The following is a 23,950-nucleotide window of genomic DNA, read 5'->3' as shown; positions in this document are numbered from 1 at the left end:
TATGAGATTGCGTAAGACGTTAACCATAGCCAACCTTAAGGTAACCTTAGATAAATGTGAAATAAAAAGCGAGCAAGAGCACAAAATAAAGCAGAATGCGCTCAATCGTCTTGTTTTCCATTCTACCGATAGGCCATGAATGCAGCATTATGCTTACTGCAATTTTGGCAGTTAATGACAATGAAAATAAAAGACTGAAATTACTACAAACTGCTTTTTATAATGTAAAAATTGCCTGCAGTTATTATCTTGCATTCATGAGTCTTCTCTGTGGTCTCCTGCTTGACAGCTCCATCTCCAAAATCCTTCATCTCATAAATCCACTATCCTTCATATGCACCAAACCATCTCGGGCTTGCCTCTAACTTTGTTTCCAAACCACTCAAGCTGAGCTGTTCCTCTGGAATACTCTCTTCTAATGTTTTCCATTCTAGTTGTTTTTATTAAATTTAATAACTGAATTGACGTTATTGACAGCTTATATATGCAATAATGTTTATTCAAGTTAAAAACGTACATTTTTGGAGCTGTAGTAGATTAAACATACAGTACACAGTTGTTGAGCCACCTTTCATGGTTTTATATTCCGTTTTATTAAATAATGCACAAACATACATTAAAAAGTTTATAAAGCAAAAACAGAGTTTGTAAAAATCTTAAAAGTCATTATTTGGTATGACCACCTTTACAGACATACCACCTTTACTCTTCTATGCATTCTGAACTCTTTTGGGAAAGCTTTCTTGTAATTTTTACAAATATTTCTAAGGAATAGTTCTTTAGGCTTCTTGAAGAACATTCAAAGCTCATCTTTGGATGTTGGCTGCCTTTTTTTCTGTTCTTTGTCAAGGTGATCCCTCACTCTGTCAGTAAGAGGTCTGGGCTCTGAGGAGGCCAATCCATGACTGATAGTGCTCTACAGTGTTTTTCTATGCAGGCTCTTGTGTAATTTGGCATGCCTCAGCCACATCATCTTTAAGAACAGCGTCTTGATACAAACTCTTGCACTAAGACCATTTCTGATGAGGCTAATGATAATGTTAAAAGAACCACACAAGAAGAGCTCAGTGTTATATTTATTCACCTCACACACTCACCACACGGCCACCTTGTTATCTGTATGACAGCACCAAGAGGAATTCATCACCAAAACCCTAAGGTAACAGCTCGGGGATAGGAAATTATCAGTCATGCCTGGAAGTGATGAATACAGACATGGCAGCCATGTCTTTACATAAGGCATCCAGGACCAGCCTCCACCACCTTAAAATGCTGAAAAAGCTCAGTTTAGAAGATTGCAGAAGGTTGTGCAAGTCCTGGATAGTTCAGTCAACCCTTTTTATATAGGCCATGAATACAACCATCTCATGTCAAAGAAAAAAAAAAAGCAGAGCACAATAGGAGCAACCAGTGAGTTCAGACATATAAATGTGTGTGTAAAGACATGCCTACTTCAGATATCAGTTATTTTCAGTAGATTTCAGGCAGCAGTAACAAATAAAAACTGATAACACTTTTCTGGACAGTCTTCTTCCACTTCCCTTTAACAGATCAGAGCACACAACAAGCAGCAAACAGTACAGAGAGACGCCTTTCCCACGAAAGCCGACCAAAGCAGCAACAACCCTTCAAAGAACAGCGCGTACACATGCACTGCATGAGTATTTCATGAGCAAACAAAGGCAGAGCGTGACAGAAAGCAAGAGCATGTATGCTTGTCACTATTTGGTTTTTTGGTAACCTTAAAATTACATAATCAAGCGAAAAACTATTCTGACTAATCTTACGTGTTATCCTGTTATAAAGCACTTTCATTTTGAAATTCTTGATTGCCGATTATGATTATTAGCTCAGTGATTCAGTCTAATTATTTCCTTTAAATCAAGACAAAAATGATCCAACTATGCTAGTATAATACATGAAATTCATAATTTAGACAGAAGACACCCATTTCTCTTTAAGTAGACAACAGTAGCGTGATTATAACACATGAACAGAACAGAAAAGCAAAACATTTAAGACAAAAATCAAATTAAATGCATAAAGATTTATCCCCCCCCCCCCCCAAAAAAAGGGTCAAGAGCCACACTGGAGTGTCTGTGGAGCTCTGGTTTGAGCTAAATGCTAATGCCATAATTTTTTAATCAGCACCCTAACTGATGTTGATTCAAAGGTCTATAGTTTTGCAGGTGTTTAAAAAAATAAACTTGATAAAAGTGATTGAAAATAAAGGAAAGGAACATAATTATGCATCCTATCCAATCACTGTCAGCACAAAAGGACCAATCAGTGAACAGGATTAAACCTCTGGCTGCTTCATTTCATGGCAAACACTTTCCCCTTCTCAGCCTACACTGATCTCTGCGACTCACACCTTCATTAAAACCATTCATAGTAACATTAACAGTAACACATGGCTTATAAAACTACAGTACAGTGATTAATAATATGGCCGTCCATACATGTTGTTTGGCCGGTGCAGTGTGCTCAGCTGAGCCTCACTGTTTGAATGTGCAGCTTCCCCACTGACACCATGATAATCAGAGTTTTTTCGCCCCGGTGTGCCGATCTGTGGATACGATCAGGAACACCTGAGGAGGGGCAGAGCCACGCTTGGCCGTCAGTACTGAAAGGAGATGACAGAGTTCACTTTGTAGACGTGGTACGAGCGGTTCCAGAAAACCCGTGTGAAGTAGTTTGTGTAGGGCGAGTAGTTCATCTTTATCTCGTGGCAGAATCGTCCATATTTGGAGAAGGAGTATATCTCACCTTTGTCATAGACGATCTGCAAGAGACAAACATACAGATCATGAGTGAAAGTATAAAAGACTCGAATTCTGTAGAGTTTGCAAAATATTCTGCAACTAATGTCTTGATTATAGCTAGATGATTGGATAAGTATTATTAATAACAAAGTAGTAGCAGAAAATGATTTATTCTTGGACTCCGCTAGAGTAGCTATGCGTGATTTAAAGTTAAAAATAATCTTCATTGATCATATTCTGGGTTCTTAGTGTAGCCACTGTCTGAAACATGCTATTTTAGCTCCTTTTCCTTTAAGGTCAACCATCTTCAAAAGATCTAATCAGAGGACCATATTATTGATATCCACTCAAAATTGTTCAATCTGTAAGAAATCTATAACGGAGGAAAGGGTTTAAACTCACATGTCCGTTGGAGATGTCGAGCAGGTCTTTGATCCTACAGCCCTTATTAATAGTGAGCTCACTACAAATCGACTCTTCGATGATCACGTAGTTCGTTTTTTGGGCGGTCAGGAGCTTGTAGATGTCCTCTGCAGATCTCATTGCGTACACCTGGTACGTCTGGGAAAGGAAAGATTACCTCCTTTTATTTTCTGTTAAACTTCAGTTAATTTCATTTCAATATTATTTGTGTTGCGCCAAATCACAAAAACAGCCAGTTTAAGGTGCTTTACATTTTAAAGACCCAACAATAAAACTAATAATTTACTTTGAAACATGTGGAACATCAGTCTCTGTTTGGACTAAAATTCACATTCAGCACTTTAACCAATATGACTAACAGGCATTTTTTATAGCTGATTATAAGACACAAGTATCTTCTTGACAGCAGCACTGTTAAGGTAACAGATATGTTGTCAATGAAAACTCACATCTTCAGTCCTCTTCAGCAGGTTGATGTCTGAATAAAGAGGTAAACTAGTTACAGCTGAACCCGAACACAACTTCACTGCTCCCAGCAGCTGTGGACTGCCTGCGAACACAGCTGCCACCGGAGCCTGTGACCTACATGAGGAGGAAAGACGATGGTTGATGCCATGATAAAATACTTTACAAATATCTTTATAAATACAGGAAGTTCTAAAGACCCACTTGATCCAGCTCATCAGCTCCACTGTGTCTCCATCGTAGAACTCCTGCAGTTCTGATAACTCTGCTAAGACGCGAGGGGAGAACTGCAGAATGGGAGAGAAAGAGCGTTACGCAGGAGATATAAAGTGTGTCTAACATAAAGAGCTCCCACGTAAAAGGGGCTGAACGCCTCACCTCTCTCCACAAACTGAAGCAAATGATTGTGGGAACAGCTGTGCTCAGAATCAAGGACTGGAGGGTAAAAAGAAAAGAAAACACGGTTAGCAACTGTGTCGATACTTACTCCTTTCTCTTCATGAGGGGAAAAACATTTTTTTAAATTTAGCTTTAATGTATTTATTGAACTGTTTTGTAATATATTCAGATTTTTGTAAACGTATTTTTACTTCTACTGCCTCCTTTTACTTACTGAATGTCTTTATGTTATCTTCTTTATTTAAGTGAACTTCTTTCTGTGTAATTTTTACTTTATTGAGAGATCTATTTTGTCATATTGTATTATAATACACTATTCCTCTTCATTTAAGCTGCTTATACCAAAACGATTATAATAAAGTTCATCTTTAACTTTGATGTTTCAGTATCTTCTTTTAGCTTCTTCTTTAAGTTCTTACTTCATGTTATAAGCTAAAAAAAACGATTTAAAGATAATGATAAAGATAAGTAAAAAGTGAAAACAAATACAATACAGAATAATGAGGCTTTCAACAATAAGAAAACGCATGGTAAATGTGTTTTATTTTCTGGACTTATATAGCGCTTTTTACAACATGCCTCATTCACCTATTCACACAAACACCTTCTGAAGTGCTTTCTATCTAGCACTCACACACTTTCACACTCCAATGGATGCACTGGAGAGCAACTTGGGGTTATCATCTTGCCCAATGATAAGTGGCAAGAAGAGTGGAGCAGCTAGGGATCGAACCACCAACCTTCCAATCATTAGACTACTTGCTCTACCTATACTTCGTGTGCTACAGCCAGGAATACAAAATAAGGACAACAACCACCATAAGCTGGTTAAAAAAGGACAGAGTTTAGATGGGGATGGGGTATGAGCCTAGACTTAAAAAGAGAAATGTAGGGTGCTATTTTTATGTCAAGGTGTAACCGATTCCACAATTGTGGAGCAGTGACTGTAAAGGCTCTGTAACTTTGTTGTTTGAGGCGCAACCTTGGGACATGTAACATTTAGAGATCATGACTTGTAATATAAGCCAGGGATTTCCCATTAAGGGCCTTAAAACAATCAGTAAAATCTTAAACTGAATTCTAAAATAAACAGGAAGCCAGTGCAGTGAGGCTACGACTGGGCTGATGGGCTCATATTTGGTAGTGCCAGTCAGCATTCTTACTGTGCAACCATCTGCAAAAAAACAGAGGGAGATCTAGGTATAGTGAGGTACAATAATCCAGATGTGAAATAATAAAAGCACGGATGACTTTTTCCAGAACACGCAAAGACAGGAAAGATTTGAGTTTGGCATTGACTCTTAACTTGCTTGTCAAAGCAAAACTTTGAGTCAAAAATAACATCCAGGTCTAATTTGATACAGTCTGTTGGCCAGAACCCTGAGTTACCCAGATGAATCAAATGGAGTTAGAGTCTGGGTGCAAAAATTAGACAATAGAATTAGGTATAGAAAAAAAATCACTTGTCTGAATGTGTGTAATTGGGGTAAGTGATGTTTGAAATAAAACGTGCTTTGAATGCTCAGTTAGAGGGAATAAGTACTCCACAGGTATCAGTCCATTTACCATAAATATGGGATGAGATTATCTAAAATATTGGCAAAAGAACTAGATTTGAATGGACCAAAGATTTGTCACTGTTTAGTCATCTAACCTTTAATTTCTTCAAGATAGTAAGAAATCCTGAGATTTTCTACTGTCTTCATCAGCATAGAAATGAAATGAAATAATATGGCTGCTAATACTACCAATAGAAGCTGATATGAACAGAAGAGGACTGGGCCCAGGATAGAGCCCTGAGGGACCCCACAAGACAAATGGGCAAGGAGTGATACACACAATAGGCATACAGAAAGTCCTATCCACAAGACAGCATCTGAACAAGTGAAGAGGTCCAACAAAATCAGTACTGCATTATCACCTGAATCTAATGGGAGTAACAGATCATCGGTCAGTTTCAACAAAGCTGTTTCAGTGCTGTGAACAGCTCTGAAGCCCAAATAAAACAGTTCAAATATCTCATTTGAGTTCAGGAATGACAAACTGTGACAGGATCCATTCATTCCTTTGGATATTACCGGCAATTTATAGATAATATACTATTTGTTTGGAAACTTAGCATAAAGGTAAGTTAAAGAGACGGTATATACCTAAACCTCCCCTTCTGTGCAGACTGTATTAAAAGAAACCTGTTTACTTTAAGACATTTGGTTTTGTTTCTCATCCACTATAAACAAACATCCATACCAATACTACAGGGTGGATGGACTTCAGTTTGAGCCACTTAAACACTGTCATCCAGAGGTCAGGAGAACAAACCCCAAATGCTGTAAACATGCAGACGTATGGTGTCCATAAATACTTCATCCTGCAAGACAGAAGAACATAGGCGATGAAAAGCTGTGCTGAATAACATATGGTGAACAAACCTCAATTATTAAAAAAACCAAAAAAACCCAACGTACCCATCGAAGAGCAGAGCGAGACCCCCAAACAGCATGGTGTGGAAAACATGATAGACGACCTCTGGCTTCTCTCCTATTCCTCCATTTTCAAGGCTATAGGTTTTGCACAATGGCTGACCGCTGTGAGGGGAAATTACATTAAGATTTTAGCCAAAAGTATAAATATAATGACTGCTTAAAAACAACAACAACACAAGAGTCACCAGCATATGTCACTGTGTTATTGGGCAAACACATTTTGCTAACATAGTATCAACTACCAGTTAATTATTAATCTACTAGACACATGAAGACTGCATTTGTTATCAATTTGCATATTCAGTTCAATTCAATAGTTTGGTACAAACATTTAATTTCATTCAATTTCCCACAATATCAGCTCATCTGTTGGAAAGCTGGTTATCATTGTTGATCAACATCTGAACTTTGAATTTCATATCTCTAAGTTCATCCAGTCTTGTTTCCTTCATAAAAGAGAAACTGCAAAAATCCTGTACTGTCATTTATTCATTTTGAACTTTTAGTGCACACTTTAATTTTCACCTGCCTTGAGTATTGTAACTCTATTTTTATTTGCATCTCTCAAATCTTACTAATCCAACTTCAACTGGTCCAGAATGCAGGCTGCTAATGAGAACTAGCAGGCGTTTGCACATCATTTTCATCCTTGCTTCCCTTCACTGGCTTCCAATGAAATTCAGAATTCACTTCAAAATTCAGATACAACTCATCAAGTGCTACACGGCCAGGCTACTGCTAACACAGCAGAGCTACTGAAACCTTATAAGAGGAGTCTCAACAGCTTCTTAGATCATCCTCTCTCATTGAAAAATCAGAAGTAACCATGCTTTTGAGATTATAGGGTCTGAACGTTGGAACAGCCATCGGGAGAGTCTGTGCTTTCAACAACATCTGAAAAATTATTTTTAAACGTTAGCCTTTTATTAATACTTCTCCGATTAATTTTGGCCATACTCTCCATCTAATGAATGTATAGAAGTGTGCATGCTGGAAGAAATGAATGACTGTATGTTGATTATGTGTTTGTATTAAACGTGTCACTTTTATTCAAACTGTGAAGCACTTTGTAACTGTGCTTTTTAAAAAGTGCTGCACAAATAAATGTATTATTATGAGTAACAACTATAAAGGAGCTTTTTACGACTTACGTAGTTAGCCTGTCCAAAGGTTTTGTTAAGTTAGTGGTTTGGTAACTTAGTGACAGGTGTGCCAATTCAGCTGCTGCAATTGGTCTAGCAACGTGGATCAGGTTCACCTTATCTCCACTTCTTTACCATGTTTATGCTGTTGGCAACTTGAGCAACTAGGCAACTTGAGGCTTTAAAACAAGACTTCAGAAACCAGCTGATGACAGCATGGTGCTGTCTGTTGTTAGACCAGAAAGATTTTGCACCACGAGTGTTTCACCTGAGCCTTCTGTAGATTGCCTGTAAGGCTGAAAGCAGGCAGACGGCGAGCACGAGGAAGTAGAAGGGGAGGACCGAGGCCTGCGTCAGACGTAGAAATAAGTCCTGACCGGGCGTTTGGAAACTCTCCTGGCACAAGAGGAAGTTGGGGACAAAGTCGCTGAAGAGAAGAAAAAAGAAGATTATTATGTTAGATTACATCAGATTAGTTCTCACTAATAAGGTTACTGCTCTAAGTCAATAACAAAAAACACGACTCACGTTGTTGTGTTGAGTCCAAATTTTACTTCAAGGAACTTCAATATGAAGTCACTCTCATTTGCAGCAATTAGTTTCTGTAAATAAAAAAACAAAACACTGCATTCAACCCAAAAACTGAAACTGAGTATCAGCCACTGAATGCTACACAGATGCCCTGCTCCCATATGACTTACCTTGACCAAATAACTGTAGGTGATCCCAGAGGTGAAGACCAGGTAAAAATGTAGGAAGAGCTTCATCACTCTTGCCACAAGAGGACCCACCTTCATCCTTTGCTAGAAAAAAAGTGCAAATGTTAATGGAGCTACTCCCATTTGAAAAGCTCCAAGCTGAAAACAATTTTCACTTTAAAGAGTTTATCTAATGTCATGACTGAGCTGCGAGGGGGAAGCTAACTCTACCTGGAAGTACCTCGCAAGAACCGAGCCAATGAGGAGGCTGAGCAGAGGCGAGCTGAGCAGGGCTGTGTTCTGAAACTGGAACATGTAGGCCAGGAACAAGGAGCTGAGGTACACCTTGTGGATGTCAGCCATCTGTTCATCCCAGAAATGGAGAGATGAAGAAGAAAAAGACAGCCAATCAGAGAAGAGAAAATAAAACACAGTTTTATTTAAACAGTCGGCAGGATTTTCCCTGTTTTAAACCCACAAGTTGCATTAAAAAACATCATAAATGCAAAATTGTTAGTTTAAAGTAATATAGAGTAAGAACCTGCTGCAATTTCTGAAGAAAACTGCATGAAATTTCAGAAGTTCAAGCTACGACTGTGTTACCTTACGTGGTGGCACCAGGTCAAAAGAATCAAGTAGAAAAAGACAGAAGCCTTGGATGAAGAGCACGTAGTGACTGTGTTCCCAGACCAGGAGGAAGGTGAAGGTGGTGGCACTCATGGTAAGATAGCAGAACATCTACAGAGGATGAGACTCAATCATTAGTGCAATGTTCTAGCTCACATTACTTCTTTTTTTGTGTGTGTTAATGAGGCTCATGAGGGGCTCACCTCAGTTGAAGAGCCGATTTTGTTTCTCAGGAATCCAGTCAAAGCTGTGACCTGCCAGGAGAAGTAAGGCAGAGCCCAGTTGTCCCGCAGAGGAATAGCATGATCCACTTTGGTTGTATCTGCTCTGTGGGAGAAAAGAAACAGAATTAAATACAACTTTATTAATCATTTTAATAGAGGAGGATGTTTGTAGCATTAGTCACCAGAAAGGTTTTACTGGAATGAGAAAACATGAACAGACAGGCAAAGAAACTTCATGCTTAAGGAAACGTTTGTTCACCTTACCTGTTGATCACATACCAGGCCACGGCCAACATGCCAGCCACCCAGGTGCCACTCATCACCCAGCTGCACACAAAGAGGGCAGTGACGTAGACCGCCTGCAGGCCCAAAACTGCTCCAATGTAGAAGTAAATCGGTTCCACGAAATCCTGTTTTATCAAGGGAAGCAGTGGAAAAAGACAAAGACGGTGATCCTTAAAAAGTGTCTGTGGTCAAACCTTAAAGTGGCAGAATGAAGCCACTTTTAATTGTGATTTTTCACTCCTAATCACTTCATTATAATAATGTCCATAGCTAGCAGTACTAATGCAGCAACATTTACTCCTGCAGAAGCCTAGAGGCAGATGCTTAATGCCAAAAACACTGATGAAAACAGCTCAGCTGACGTAGGTAAGCCGGGTTAATCAGCTGTGACAGTAAAACAGGGTCTGCTTTGTTTGGGCAGCCTTATTGCTCCAAGACTTATCAAAGCATAAATTATACTGAAGTTTGACCAGTTTGAGTTTTAGGACTTGTACTAACATATTCCCACACTCTCTTTGCTTTTTCCATGTACGGTGCGTTTAACACGGGTATGTACGGCCTCTGTACCACTAGTTTCTATTTGGATTTCCATTCTCTGCTGTAAGCCAGACTTTTGTTATGCAGTCAAACCATTTATGTTTTAAACCACTCCAAAGCAATTGTATTTTATGTGCAAAATTGCACACACTTTAAACGTAATACTTGATTCTCTTTGCTGCTGCACATGACACACAAATGCAAACTAAATATGGAAATGTTCTGCTCTCTCTCATATCCCTGCTCTAACATACTCAGGATACTTGCATTTGTACAGCTGTTATAGTTAGGACTTTAACGCCTTTCATTTTAAACTATTTTTATGTAATTTATACGTACAAAAAGGGAAAAATATCTATATCTATCAGTTTCAAATGAACAGAAATGGTGAGTTAAAGCATTGTCTTATGCACTCCTTTAATATTAAAAAACGCAAACCACTAAAACAGTGCACTGAAGCACTAACATCAGAACTATATCTTAAATATCTCATCTTAAGTATTTTTGTTTGACAGATTAAAGCCAAAAAAGCCCAAATATCTGAATACGAGGAGCACAACCTGACAGAAACAGACTTATCTGAACTGGAAATGCATAGAAACATTGCCAACATTCAGACCTTGCAGCTGAATACCAAACATTATAGTTAGCTAAATGCTCCTACACCATTAAAGTCAAATAAATGGAAATAAAAAAGCAGCATTGCTCAGTTTGGCAAAGGAACTTTTGTCCCACTCTTCTCCCTTTTCTGCTGCCATTAACCCAACCCCCCAGTATTTCTAATGCCTCACGAAAATGACTACAAAAACAAACACTGGAGGTCACATTACATCTTCAGCTCTGCATTTTGAGTCAACTGAACTATTCTGGCTATTTCCAGACAAAAGTGAATGGAGAAAGCAAAGAGAACTAATGGGTTGTTTCCCCTGAAGATGAAAGAACCTTCTGTCCAGACAGAAGGTTCTTTTATGAATTTAAAGACTCAGTCCTTTTAAGGACCCAAATCAACATTTTACTATTTATGGACCCAGGGACAAACCTTGCTTATTGAAAGAGAAGGCACTCAGCCTCCAAGAATGAGAGTGGACGTCACAGTGGTTTTTATGCTTCATTTTGCTTTGAGATACACACACAAAGAAGACAACCCAGGAAATGTAAAATCTGATTAAATAAATCCTCACCTGGCTGCCTGTGACTCTGTATATGAAGCTTGTGATGAGCTCCGGATAAAGAGACAAACGCTCGACTGCGTTAATGGTCTGACCTGAAACGGTCCTGTTATCTACCACCAGCTCATAAAACCCTGTAAAACACAAAACAACAGAGCTGAGTCATAAGGAAAGCAGAACATTAAAGTCATTATCTGTGCTATCTGTGGACTATTTTAAACTCTGAATCATACAAATCTACTCTATTATAGAGTCCAAGAATAAAAATATGGAAAAAATATTGAAAATTCGCTAAGCCTTTCATGAAGCAGGCAGTGTGCTCGTACCTCGCTCAAAGGATGGTGCTGCGATCAAACGCTTGTAGTAGTAATAATAGACCCCACTGCCTCCCTGGAAAGTGATTTCACGTTCCAGCTCCTTAGAAATATACAAAGTAAATTTTAGAGCTCGTACGATTGGGCAGCAAAGTAAAGATAAAAAAGGAAAAGAAAAAAAAGTCACCCACCTGTCGAGTTGAAAACCAGAACTTCCTGTCATGATATGTGGACAGATACACTGCATACAGCATGCCACAGGCAACAGATGCCAGACATCCAAAGAACACCCGGACTAGCCGCTGTAAGAAAACAGCTGAGGAGAAGAAGCATTAACAGTAAAAAACAACATCATCAACAAAAAAAGCTTCTGTAGGTCTTAAATGTGAGAGGAAAGATTTTTGACTCACACACTTTAAATAACCATTTTCTACCACACACTATTTCTCTTTGTAGCTGCAAACTGAGCTGAACAGAGAGATCAATATCATATACTACTATGACAAAAATAACACACAAAAAATAACATTACACCTGCCACCAAAGTACAGCCAGAGACATTTTATATTTAGTCTCCTACACATTGCAACACGTGCAAAAAAAACAAAACTTCTTCAGAGATGTCTAAAAATCTTACAGTACATACAAATTTGGTGACGTATGTACAAAAACTCTGCGAGATGGAAAAATACACTTAACTGCAATTTCAGTGTTTACTGGAAGCCACAGATGCAATATTTCATGACTCATGAAGTCGAGACATATGTTTTAGTACATTTGATCCAACACCACTGCAGGACAGTCGACTTCTGTTACTTCACTGAGTCACCATGGCATGTGTTTCAGCACCTGGTTGTACTTTTGATACCTCTCTTATCTGTATTTGAAGCATTTTCAATTACTCTCCTACAGCGTCTAACATTTACTAAGCTTTCTAAGGGTGTGCTCACAGTAGGCTCGGTTGCCTTTTACCATGTTTGAGCACAGAGCCCCCTTCCTCCTCACACTTCCCTTAATGTTTCGGGCCCCAGCGCTTCAGTTTGTCTCAGCATCTCAACTGTTCACTCTTTCATTCTCTCACTATTTTTGAACGGCACAAGCATTCCTGAAAAGCTTGCTTGCAGAGCAAAATTAGGTTAAAGATTTTATGTATTTTGTGGATTCGTTATGTGGCGCTGTCTTCACTGATTTGTTATTTACCTAACCAGCTAACTTTCATAGCTGGAACTCGATTAGTGTACTTTGCCCAAAAAGAACTTGCTCAACCTTGCCCTGGCTACTTCCTTAACTCGCCCATGGCACATTTGCCGAACTGTGTCTCTGCACATCAAACAGCTCTATTAATGAGAAGGTCAGCACTCACAAGTATGTAAAGAATATTTTTAATTTTGCATGACAGTAAAAATTAAGAGATGTGTTTCATCCAATGGCTTTCTTCAGTGTTTCTGATATGCAATAAAAGCACATAAAGGATAATAATAATAATAATAATAATAATAATAATAATAATAATGGAGGTAGAAAAATTACAATCGGTCATTTCATGTCTTTAATCATACATACCAACATAATAACACATAAATAAGCTAAGGCATCGAGTCTTTACACTCAATGCTATTCCTTCTGAAATTGCAAACCACTACACTATGGAGCCACCAAAATATGACATACATAAACATGCATTTATGTAGCTTTTTTTTTTTTTTTACTTAATTTGAAAGTACAACTACTAAACTACAAGGCTTTGCATGATTCACATTTTCTCCTCCCCCTGACTGGCTGAACCTTGCAAAGGGGGGGTTTGAACAGCAGGTGGGTGGAGCTTCCACGCCTGAGATGTTCTTACTGACATCATGCAGAGCTACAAATGCAGAAAAACTGTCTGAAACAGAGCATCTACAGCAGACTAAAGCTTTTGTCTCACGGGGATCACTTCATGGAAGCATAATAGGTCCCCATTAATGTACAGCATGAACCTGACCATCAAATTGTTTGTTTTTTAAACGCCACTGAGCAGCGTATGAAGTGGGCTGGTATGTAAGAAATGGACTTACATGCAGATAAGCCCTTGGCTTTGACACATGACTGGGCTCTGCTTGATTCTTCCTGTTCATGCTGACCGCCTTTAACTTCACCTTCATCTTTCTGCTGCGAGCCATCAGCCGCTGCAGTGCTGGACCCATTCACCTGTTCAACATCTGGTGCTAGAGCAGAGAGAGACTGGCTGTCACAGCATCGACACAGAAATGTGCTCTGACAAACTGTTTCTCCACTGGAAGCTACACAGCTCATGTTCAGTTAGCAAACTGCTAAGTTAGCTCAACTTACGTTTGGTCTCCAGCTCCGACTCCTTTTGTTTCTCTTCCTCTTCATTATCTCCTTCCAAAGTTTCTGATTTCCGGCATCTTAATTCAGTCATGACTAAATCAAATTAAGCCAAGAGGATCTGTCTGGTGTGTTCAGGCAGCAGCATGCTAACTAAAAAGCAGTTAGCTAATCTAAGATCAAATCGATAAGATAAGCTCTTTAAGGTAAACTCAGCAGATGACAGGCTCCAAACGTTACTTTACTCAAGAGATTTTATCCTTCACGAACTTGTAGAACGACAGCGGCACAGCTGCAGAGTTTAGTTTAGTGGTGCCTGTGTGGAGGACTGAAGTTAGCGCTACTGCTGGGCGGAAGTTGCAGATGACAACAGAAAGCAGCGAAGAAGAATCCAGACCAAACTCAATGGAATATTTGTCTAATTTAAGACAAATAAACGCCAGCAAAACGCAAAATAAATAAATACAAATAAAAGAACTTTGATTATAAATAACATTTACCTTTCTAAAGTATTCAGACACTGCCATTAACGTGTTCTTTTTCGCATTATTTCTTAAAGCAAATTTCCATTAAATTGATACCTGACATTTAAAAAAAATCTATTTATGTATTTTTAAAGTACTGTATTGGTATTTCTTTGCATTTTCATTACTTTTACTTTCTTAAAAATATATATTAGAAGTGCTTCTTGTCAGTTATTATAATCTTATACAAGGACATGTTTATATTTAATAGTGTTTCCTTTGGCAAATACTCTGTACCTTGGATGTTGTTTTTGTTTTGTTTTGAGTAAACCTTTACTTAATGAAAACTGGGAAATTTAATACTTTTATTGAAAATAATATTTAAGCACAAAACGGACTAAACACATGAATAGTACAAAAAGAAAATATAATCATTTGCAAATACAGCCAAAACATTTTAACAAATCAGTTACAATATTTTAAAAACAAACAAACATATAAATAGAGCAATAGGCTTTTTCCGATAACCATAATTGTAAAATATGTATGTTTTTTACATATTCCCAAAATATTTAATTTTCATTTCCTTCATTATCAGATCAAATTTTACTTTCCTGATAACCTGAACACACTAATAAAATTAAAAAAGGTGAGCACATGTTTTAATATCTGAATCATAGAATAAGTTATTTTTTTATCTGTTGTCTTAAGAATTCGTTGCAAGGACAGATATAAATTTGAGATGCTTTTCTCAAACTACCTTCTTGAACAACTTTCAAGTTGCCATTTGTACAATCGATGAAAGTATGTAAACACATATTGTTTAAGTAAAAACTAGTGATTTTTTTCCTACAGATTTTCATATGACACCAGCGTAACATTAATTTTTTGTGTAATTTTAAAGTTTATTGACTAGTTAGCAACTCTTTATGGTACAGAAGTTATTTCCTTTATTATTTTCTGTTTATTTATGTGTATTACTTAAATGCTCCACTTTTCTTCAAAATGTTTTTTAACATGCCTTATTTATTTGTGTTTGGGTGTTTATTAATAAAGATTTTTACAATTTTTTTTTAAATAATATGCCATTTTAAATTTAAATGATAAATAAATAACAAAGGGAAAAGGTCGTGTAAAAAAATCAAACAAAAATATCACCTTTATAAGTTAGTCAAAAGAAATCAGACAATTATTTGGAGATTTTAAAAGTCTAATAGTAGTTTTTCATTGTGTTTTGTTTTGGGGTTTGTTTGGGGCTTTTTTCTTTTACAAATGGCAAGAAATGATCTAATTGCACCTTTTAAAATGTGAAGAAATTATGTACAAGCAATTTGACCATTTATTTATTATTTTAGGAAATTTTATAAAATCTTTTTCAGTGTTTATTATTCATTTTTTTGTTATAAAGACATTTTAAATTAATAATAAAGCTAACTAGTTGCAGACCCTATAACAGTCTTATGGAAAAAGAAAATTGTGTAACTGTAGTAACCCTTTTTTTTTTAAACCAGGTTTTCAAAAGTATTCAAAACACTGAAACAAACACTAAAAACAAAACACTAATTACTTAGTTGCAGCTCTACTTTTTGAAGGTAGCACATTCTAACAGGACAAGTTAGCCAAGAAAATACAATTAAAAAAGGTTAATGAATAATGCCAGCTCTATATGTAAGACCTATACAGAAAGCTGTATTGGGTGACCTCATTAGGACAAATTGAAATGTAGAATCACTAAGAAAAAAGTGGTGTTTTTGTAATTACCATGCATACAAATCAATGTCTGTGATGGACAAATCTAAAGGCGTCCTTTGTGATTTGGGTTATTAGCATGACAAACAATGACAAAAAAAGAATCACTGAAAGCTGAACAAATGTGACTTACTCTTATGTGAATTTCTTTGTGAGAGGACTTTAATTCCAACACGACGAATTTTATAGCTGCATGCTGAGGGTGTACTTAAAGTAGAGCTGGGCGATATGAGATTTTTTCATATCACGATATGTTTTTTTCATTTCAGGCGATAACGATATCTATCACGATATAAGCCAAATAACTATATTTGTAAGATTTAAATGTGCCGTTGCTCACAAGTAAAATGTGAAATAATCAGCAGCTTGTTTTTATTTAAACATTTATTTCCCATAATAAGTTCAACAGGGTAGATGTACTTATGGAACATGAGACTTTTTCAGATAAATAAAGGCAAATATTGCAAACTACACAAAAGGCAGCCGCTAAAGCGTTTAAGTTTCAAAATAGAACAAACGAAACAGACTAAATTGTCAATTCCACTTAGAAACAAAATATTAATTCTAAAAATAAATCTTAGTTTGTTTTACAGAAGAACAGACAAAACTGACTAACTTTTGTCAATATCAAATAAACTGAGCACTAAAAGGAAATTCTCAATCTCTCCTTGTTGTATAGCTTAGCTTTTCAAACAGTTTTAACAGTTACTTTAGTCTGACAAAAGCCGAATGACGAATTAGCGCTTCCAGTCCACACGTACACGGGTATTTTTGAAAACGGAGATTTTCCGTTTTCGTTTTAAAAAATAATCCCGTCCGCACATAAAGGGAGAAATGAAGGAAAACGCTGCTATGAACATGCCAAAGCAGCAGGTGGAGCTAGATTCCTAACCGTGCAGAAATGTTGGCCAATCAGAAGTCTAGAAGCCTCGGTGGGAAAAAGTAAACAAAGCTGGGGCATAGAAGCAGAACCGAGTTGTATGTGTGGAGGGACAGTAACTGTGTGTATATGTAAGCATTTAAACACTGCAGAGAGTAGAATTAACAGTAACAGTATTGTAGAAATTCATTTCACCGAAACAATAACGTGGCGCACAGTGTGACGCATGCACCAGTTCATTGTATTTCCAGACTTGCTTTCGGCACAATTTACAGTGCACGCTACTCTATTTTTTGTCAGACTTGAAATAACCGAAATACCTTCACACTACGGAACTTCTATGGCTCTTCCGTTTGACAATCTCTCCGGCATTGGAACCATCATCTTTTTTCTCTTCGGTCACGCTCGGTTGATTTTTCTAGTTGGCACACTCATTTCCTCCATTACCCGCTGGCTACTTCCCAAACAAACACACGTGCGGCTTGGCACTTGTGCTGTACGTAACAAGCCACGCGACGTGACTCTGCGGCTGTGATTGGTTCGGCTCTGCGCTACTTAATTTGGATTGGCTGACCTTTTTTTTTTTTTTCTTTGAGGACAAGAGCGGCGAGGTCTATCGCGATAGCTTAATTTCTCTATCGAGTAAAAGTTATATCGCGATACATATCGTTATCGTTCTATCGCCCAGCTCTAACTTAAAGCTAAAATGCCTGAAAGGTGAAATGTAACTTACAGCAATGAGAGCTACACTGTTTTCTTCTTTTTTAAACAATAAAAACAAAATTAAACTCATAGGAATCAAAAATTGCAAACAATTGGCACGTAACATTAAAAAACAAAGCATCAAAGACAGTGCATAAAATCTTTAAGGAACCCACAAAATTTGGTCCCACACCTAAAATCTGGAGTAAAAATGTAATGGGCATAAATTAACAAATAGTGAGCTAAAGCACAGTGAAGAACTTTACATGAACACTAACTGTGACCGTTATGTTTCACAACGCTTTGAGAAATTTGTTTCATTTACTTATTCTTCTTCTGAAGATTCTTCTGAACCGGCCGAATCCTCCTCCTCTGGTTTTTCAGCAACATGTTTTTCTCCTTTCATGAATAAGAAAACTGTTATTTACTTTCATTTTACTGTAGCTGTAGCATTAGTAATGAGTTGGTATGCAGTTTATACCTTTGCTGGCTTTCTTTAGGCTTCCTGCTGCCCCAGCGTGTCCAGCATCACACCTCTCTAGTAGGATTGTCAGGGTTTTGGTCACTTGTGGATGCTTAGCTGCCTTCAATGGCTTGTCATCTGCACTGTTACCTGATGAATCAGAAGCAATATTAATTTAAAGTCAACATGAATACATGAGAGAAGCAGCATTCATAGACAAGTGTCATTTGAAGTTGTGTGAAAAACAAACATAATTAATTCAATTTCTGATGGGATTGTGCTCGCTGCTAAAACGCTGGTAGGTTGACGGGTTAACTAGAAAGCATTTCCTGTGAAAACACATCAGAATTATCCACCAATCAGAGGCACAGCAGAGAGGGAAGACATTAAAATACACCGAATGGCTAATGCTTACACTTGTGTCAGTTACCATGGCTAAGACTTTAGCACATTCCTAGGTGAGGTCTACTTGTGTAATTTATGTAGTAGACTCCAGACAGTCTCTAGACGGCTTTGAGAAAATTAATATTCAAAGTTGACAAATTGTCCTCCTTGTTTATTGATAAACTGATGCCTGTAGAGTGAAAAATGTGAGCTCAAAATCAAATATTCAGCCGATTAAGGAAGCCAATTAAACAATTGTGACAAATTGTTTAATATTTCAGAAGCTTGTAAGACATATGTTTGTTACTACACCAAACGGATCAACAAAGCCTTTTGTTGATCTACATATTTTATATATTTTTTTACATTATTTACATTTGATCTTTTACATTGTATATAATGTCTATTGATTTTATTGTTTATTTTAATATTTTAATATTTGTGCACAGCGCTTTGTGATTACCTGTCTGTGAAAAGCGCTTAATAAATAAAGTTTACTTACTTACTTACTTACAGTATGGAAGTTTGTTTCTACCGCTAAAAATATATTAAAAAAAACAATAAATTAATTTTGCATGGCAGAGTCTCTGAATGCACTGTCTCAGCTGAACTCTGGACACGCACACACATACATATACACTGATATGCACACACTCATCCCCCCTCCCTTTCCAAACGCCTTCGAGGCTTATTCCCTTCCGATGCTGACGGTGGATCAAGGAGACCAGCGCACGCAGGCCTGGATGTACTGTCTAAATCGGCTGTCTCTCACCCTTTACCCACCCCTGTTGCTTGTCATGTGTTTCTTTGGTGTATTAAGAGGTTTTTTTTTCATGTGCTATGTGCAGAGGTGTTTTTTTCTGTTCTCAAACTGATCTCCCTGTTGGAGCTCAGTCTGAGGGGAGTTATTTTTTTCTCCTTATCTTTCCTCATGTGGTGCATTTTCCATTGTTATACCTCTCTGACCGTCTTCCCCATGTGATGTTTTGCGTCATGTATGTATGGTCGGAGGGTAAGATGGCGCCGCCATTGCGGCAGCCTTATGAAATTTCCCCTTGTGGGACTAATAAAGGTACAGTATATCAAATCAAAAGCTGAAGATTTCAACGTAATGACTCAAACTTCTAAGTTATAAATGTGACATCTCAGAGTGGTGTGGTCAGTCTTTACCTGGCTTCTTTCTTGGACTCCTAGAAGGAGTACTCTTCTTCTTCGGAGTGGGAGCCTTTGTTTTGGGTTTTTTGATAGCACGAGGTTTTTTCACAAGATTAATCAACGGTTCTTCATCTGAGCTATCATCACTGACTTCTGCTAAAACAAAGATTGAAAATGTTTTAAACTTTTCTTTGTTTTGTTCAAGTCATCAGTGCTGTGAGAGTACCTTTTCTCTTGTTTGATGCTCGCCCTCGTGTTACGGTGCTCTTCTTTGGGCTTTTCTTCACTGGCCTCCTTTTCTTGGCAACGAGGTCCACAAGGGGCACATCATCATCTGAGCTGCTGTCTGCAAAAGAAGCGCTGTTTTAAAATTTAAGAGGCTAAAAACGAAACTACCTATAGTTAAAACCTGCTTAAAATCAATCCTTGCGCTCAGCCTACTGAAGACTTTGCCTACCTCTATATTTCGATGACTTCCTCTTTATCGCTGCCAGTGGCTCATCATCTGAGCTGTCAGTGGACGTCTCAGTATATTTAACTAAACGAAACAGCAACAAGTTATTTGAACTCAATAAAGGTCTTGTGGGATTTTTTCATTTTAGTTGAGCTCAAACTTTCAAACCAACCCTTTTTCTTTGCAGCATTTCTTTTGGATTTGGTAACCGGGTTTGCTTTTTCAGCAGCTGCTCTTCTCTCGTGCCGTGACCGAGGTTTCTCGGCAACTTGACTCAAAGGCTCATCATCGGAGCTGTCGTCCTTGCCCAGTGACTCTGTGTGAGAAAAGGAATCCCAAAGTAAGTATCTGATATAGCAGATGTCTGACGATACCCCAGTCCACTGGAGAGAAAGTCATCTCACCTTTCTTCTTTCTACCAGCAGCTTTTTTGGTTGGAACTGAGGGAGGTTTTTTCACAGCTTTCAAGGAAATTTTGGCAATTTTTATCAAAGGCTCATTGTCAGAGTCTTCGTCTGTATTTAAACACAGAAAGCAAAAATGTGAAGCCATTCACTCTATACACAAGTCAGAAGAACAAACAATGAAAAAAGCATGGGGTCACCTGTGTTCTTGTTATTTGTGCTGTTAGATTTGGGTGGTGTGTTTTCCTTTTTCTCTTGTTTCTTAGGTGGTGCAAGGCTTGTCTTCATCTTTACTAGCGGCTCATCATCCGAGGAGCCATCTGAACCTGTGAGAGAAGATATAAACATGCAAAATTTAATCAAATAATTGGTTGGAGAAATATTTAGTGTAAACACTTTTACTGATAAAACAGCTGGTATTATCATCACCTTTGTCCTTTTTTGATTTATTGTTGGAGTTGGAGGATAAGCTGCGGGTATTGTCGCATGACTCCTTCTCATCACTCTGTTGCCTCATCAGCAGCTTTGATAGAGGCACTAAGTCCTCATCACTGCTGGAGCTCCCATCTGATTAGTCAGACACACAGTCGGATAAATAACTGTAAATATCAGTATTTTTGGTACAGCAAATGTAATAATGTAGTTAATGTTACTTTAGAAAAAAGGATAAGCTACTTAATATGAAATCTTTTCAAAAATCAAATCATATTTGTGATTTAATAAAAAAAACAGCATTCATATGATGATTTCTTATTGCATTCACCTTCATTTGACAGACTGATTATTATTACGATTAATTCCTTTATTTGAACAGGTCATCTCAGATCAAGATCTTTTTTTCAACAAAGACAAAAAAATACAAGACTTTAGACAGACAGAGAAGAACGCAATATACATGTTCATAAATAAAACAGGATGTTCAAAGATAGTTGCAAAAAACCCAGCGCACAATAATACCAAGGCTCAAGAGGCTTCAAATTGGATGCAGAATCATTCATATAAACAATGTCACAATAAAAATAAAATATAAATCTGCAGACTGCTACGATGCTACACCCAGTGGATGAGAAAAAGCGTTTCTTTCTATACAAAAATCCAATGTTGATCTTTAACTTTCTTGATTGGTGCCACAGTTGCACCATATCATACTGTATGTCATATGGTGCAGTATGATTGTGAAATGACAACTTATTTAGCAATATCCATTTATCATGCATTGGCTCAGTACATCCCTTTCTTATCATACGCTGAGTACATCATCATTTTCTTCTTCTAGCTGCTCCCTTTTGAGGGTCATCACAGCAGATCATCTACCTCAATCTCAACCTTTTCTTAGCAATCTCCTCTGTCATACCAACTCCTCCAATATATCCATCCACATATATCCCTCTGCACATGTCCAAACCATCTCAGCCTTGTCTCTCTAACGTTGCCTCCAAACAGCTCAACCTGAGCTGCCCCTCTGATGTACTCATTTCTAATCTTATCCATTCTGGTTAGTCCCCATTACAATCTTAATATTGTCAGCTCAGTCCCCAATGTAATCATACCTCCACCCATTACACTACTATCTCACTGTACTCACCATGACCATCATCATGTCCTGCACCTCCATCAAACCTTCTATATTCTTCTCCATCAACACTCTCAAAACATCACGTTTGTAGTATTATTTTTCAGAAAGAAATCGCACAGCTCCTCACAGATCGTCACCTCATAACTTCTCTTCTCAGCCTAGCTTCAACAATGACTCATCAACTCTATCCCTCTGTAGTTACTACAGCACTGAACATTTCCCTTATTCTTGAAAATCAGTACCAGTCTGTCTTTTCCATCCCTCAGGCATCCTCTTACTCTCCAAGTAGTCACGGGAGCACGTTCAGTGAGAGACTGAGATTACCAAAAAGCACCACTGAACAACACAGGAAATCATTCCTGTCGTGGCCATCTCCCTGTACAACTCCTCCACCTAATACACTGTAAACACTGCAATAATAGTTACCCTTTTTTGCACACGCTCTACAGTAAAATAGCAAATTACAAAATTCACAGATTCACAGAGTTAAATGTGAATCATATATATTCCACCTCTGTAAAATTCTTTGTCAATATTCTTGATATTTATAATCACCTCTGTAAAATCCGTGATGTGTATGTGATGTGATGGGCGCAATTTGTATATATTAGCGCTACTTCATAAGTTCGTAAACTCTGTAACATATTGTATTATTTAAATAGTTTAGTCTGTTACTGTCTTGGAGCAACTGTAACCCACATAATTTCCTTGGGGATTAATAAAGTATACTGATTCCAAAGACATTCTCTCCTAGACTTCTCCATACTTCCATAGGTATGTCATGTCTTCATCTCTCCCCACCCTTCATTCTCTTCATAGATGCCCTCAGTTACTCCTTACTACTCACCCCGGCCTATTTTCTCCATCCGTAGTGTCGAGTTGCATACAAAACTCACTTTGAGCTTTCCCATGCCATCTTTTTCTGATGCCTAGCATCTCTAGTATTCTGTCCTTTCTTTCCCTTTGAATACATTCCTGATAATAACCTATGAATATACAGCCACTCAATGATGTATCTGGTCCACACTGAGCTAATCTTAGCTAGACTTATCATTGATCAAATATTGGGGATTTAATTATGTATTACTATAAAGGAACATATTTTCTTATATGAATTTAAAATCTCCAAAGTCAAAAGCAAAACGTACACGTGAATGTGGTCTAGTTACACGTGCAATAACTATAGTATGAGGAGAAGAGTGTAGTGTTTAGCTAAGTTTCCATTATCCATCACAGTTTTATCATTAATACCAGAAGTACGTCTTGTGTGCAAAAGTGATGTTTTGCAAAAATCTCTGATCAAACCATACACACCGTTAAAAACATAATTACTGAATTAAATCAGGTTAAACTTTTCCATAATTAACGCTTTTAAATCAAGCTATCAGCAGTGGCGTGGGTGCATTACCGCGAAGTTATAAGCTAAGTTAGCAGTTAGCTGCGCAGTTCAATAACATGTTTGCCTCTTCAGGTAAAATTAAGAACAGCATCAGGCTACCTGCAGAGTCGTGTGCCACGTTAGCGTGCAGGTCAGCGGTGCTACAGTCCATTATGTTGGTCAGTGTAAGCAAATATTGCTCTTCATCCGCAGTAAAAACGCGCCAACTTGATTTTACTGTTACTCGATTTTCGCTGTGGGTTGAAGGTGGCGGTTTGTTTCAGCTGCCTCTAGGATGTATTTATGAGCCGATATTAACAGAACCGACCCGCAATCTAAAGCTACAGTTTAACAAGCAGATTTTGCAATAACGGGTGTAATACGGTCCCAGTTCATGTTTGATTTGTTTACTTCCGCTTTAGTTTTGGGAGGGAATGCACTTGGGCTCGCATTGATGACGCTTATTAACGTCATTGGTCTACTGG

General features: G+C 37.8%; 2 protein-coding genes across 3 annotated transcripts; both read right to left on the bottom strand.

The window, feature by feature from the left end:
• Positions 1–598: 598 nt before the first annotated feature.
• LOC146548809 (putative C-mannosyltransferase DPY19L4) lies at positions 599–14,542 on the bottom strand. Its single transcript, XM_085261898.1, has 19 exons — positions 13,860–14,542; positions 13,586–13,735; positions 11,723–11,847; positions 11,544–11,634; positions 11,230–11,351; positions 9,491–9,636; positions 9,206–9,329; positions 8,979–9,113; positions 8,607–8,738; positions 8,379–8,480; positions 8,206–8,279; positions 7,946–8,104; positions 6,518–6,637; positions 6,300–6,420; positions 4,032–4,088; positions 3,858–3,940; positions 3,638–3,770; positions 3,168–3,326; positions 599–2,785 (listed from the first exon to the last, which is right to left on the bottom strand). Exons 1-19 carry the CDS (start codon positions 13,948–13,950, stop codon positions 2,621–2,623), a joined length of 2,289 nt encoding a protein of 762 aa, XP_085118024.1. The 5' UTR covers positions 13,951–14,542; the 3' UTR covers positions 599–2,620.
• Positions 14,543–14,652: 110 nt separating this feature from the next.
• On the bottom strand, positions 14,653–23,897 carry LOC146548808 (uncharacterized). 2 transcript variants are annotated; one of them, XM_085261899.1, is made up of 10 exons: positions 23,586–23,897; positions 20,941–21,078; positions 20,712–20,837; positions 20,512–20,622; positions 20,280–20,423; positions 20,111–20,191; positions 19,880–19,999; positions 19,669–19,809; positions 18,133–18,264; positions 14,653–18,050 (listed from the first exon to the last, which is right to left on the bottom strand). In XM_085261899.1, the coding sequence occupies exons 1-10, from the start codon at positions 23,635–23,637 to the stop codon at positions 17,977–17,979; spliced, it is 1,119 nt and encodes a 372-aa protein (XP_085118025.1). In that variant the 5' UTR covers positions 23,638–23,897; the 3' UTR covers positions 14,653–17,976. The 2 variants fall into 2 exon arrangements, with proteins under 2 accessions (XP_085118025.1, XP_085118026.1); XM_085261900.1 differs by having other exon boundaries at positions 19,669–19,806.
• Between the last annotated feature and the right edge of the window lie 53 nt (positions 23,898–23,950).

This window comes from Mchenga conophoros, linkage group LG22, assembly GCF_057382185.1.
Source record: "Mchenga conophoros isolate Kocher_MC1m ecotype Shallow Benthic linkage group LG22, M_conophoros_male_GT1.1, whole genome shotgun sequence".
Lineage (NCBI taxonomy): Eukaryota > Metazoa > Chordata > Actinopteri > Cichliformes > Cichlidae > Mchenga > Mchenga conophoros.
The sequence above is the reverse complement of the archived record's forward strand: the minus strand, read 5'-3'. Positions and strand labels throughout refer to the sequence as shown.

Coding starts and splice junctions, on each gene's coding strand:
- LOC146548809 (XM_085261898.1), bottom strand. CDS start 13,950: ATGACTGAATTAAGATGCCGGAAATCAGAAACTTTGGAAGGAGATAAT. Junction 11,848..13,585: donor AGCCAAGGGCTTATCTGCAT/GTAAGTCCATTT, acceptor TCTTCTCCTCAG/CTGTTTTCTTACAGCGGCTA. Junction 8,739..8,978: donor ACCTGGTGCCACCACGTAAG/GTAACACAGTCG, acceptor TGGGATGAACAG/ATGGCTGACATCCACAAGGT.
- LOC146548808 (XM_085261899.1), bottom strand. CDS start 23,637: ATGGACTGTAGCACCGCTGACCTGCACGCTAACGTGGCACACGACTCT. Junction 20,424..20,511: donor TGCTGGTAGAAAGAAGAAAG/GTGAGATGACTT, acceptor TTTCTCACACAG/AGTCACTGGGCAAGGACGAC. Junction 20,000..20,110: donor GAAGTCATCGAAATATAGAG/GTAGGCAAAGTC, acceptor CTTCTTTTGCAG/ACAGCAGCTCAGATGATGAT.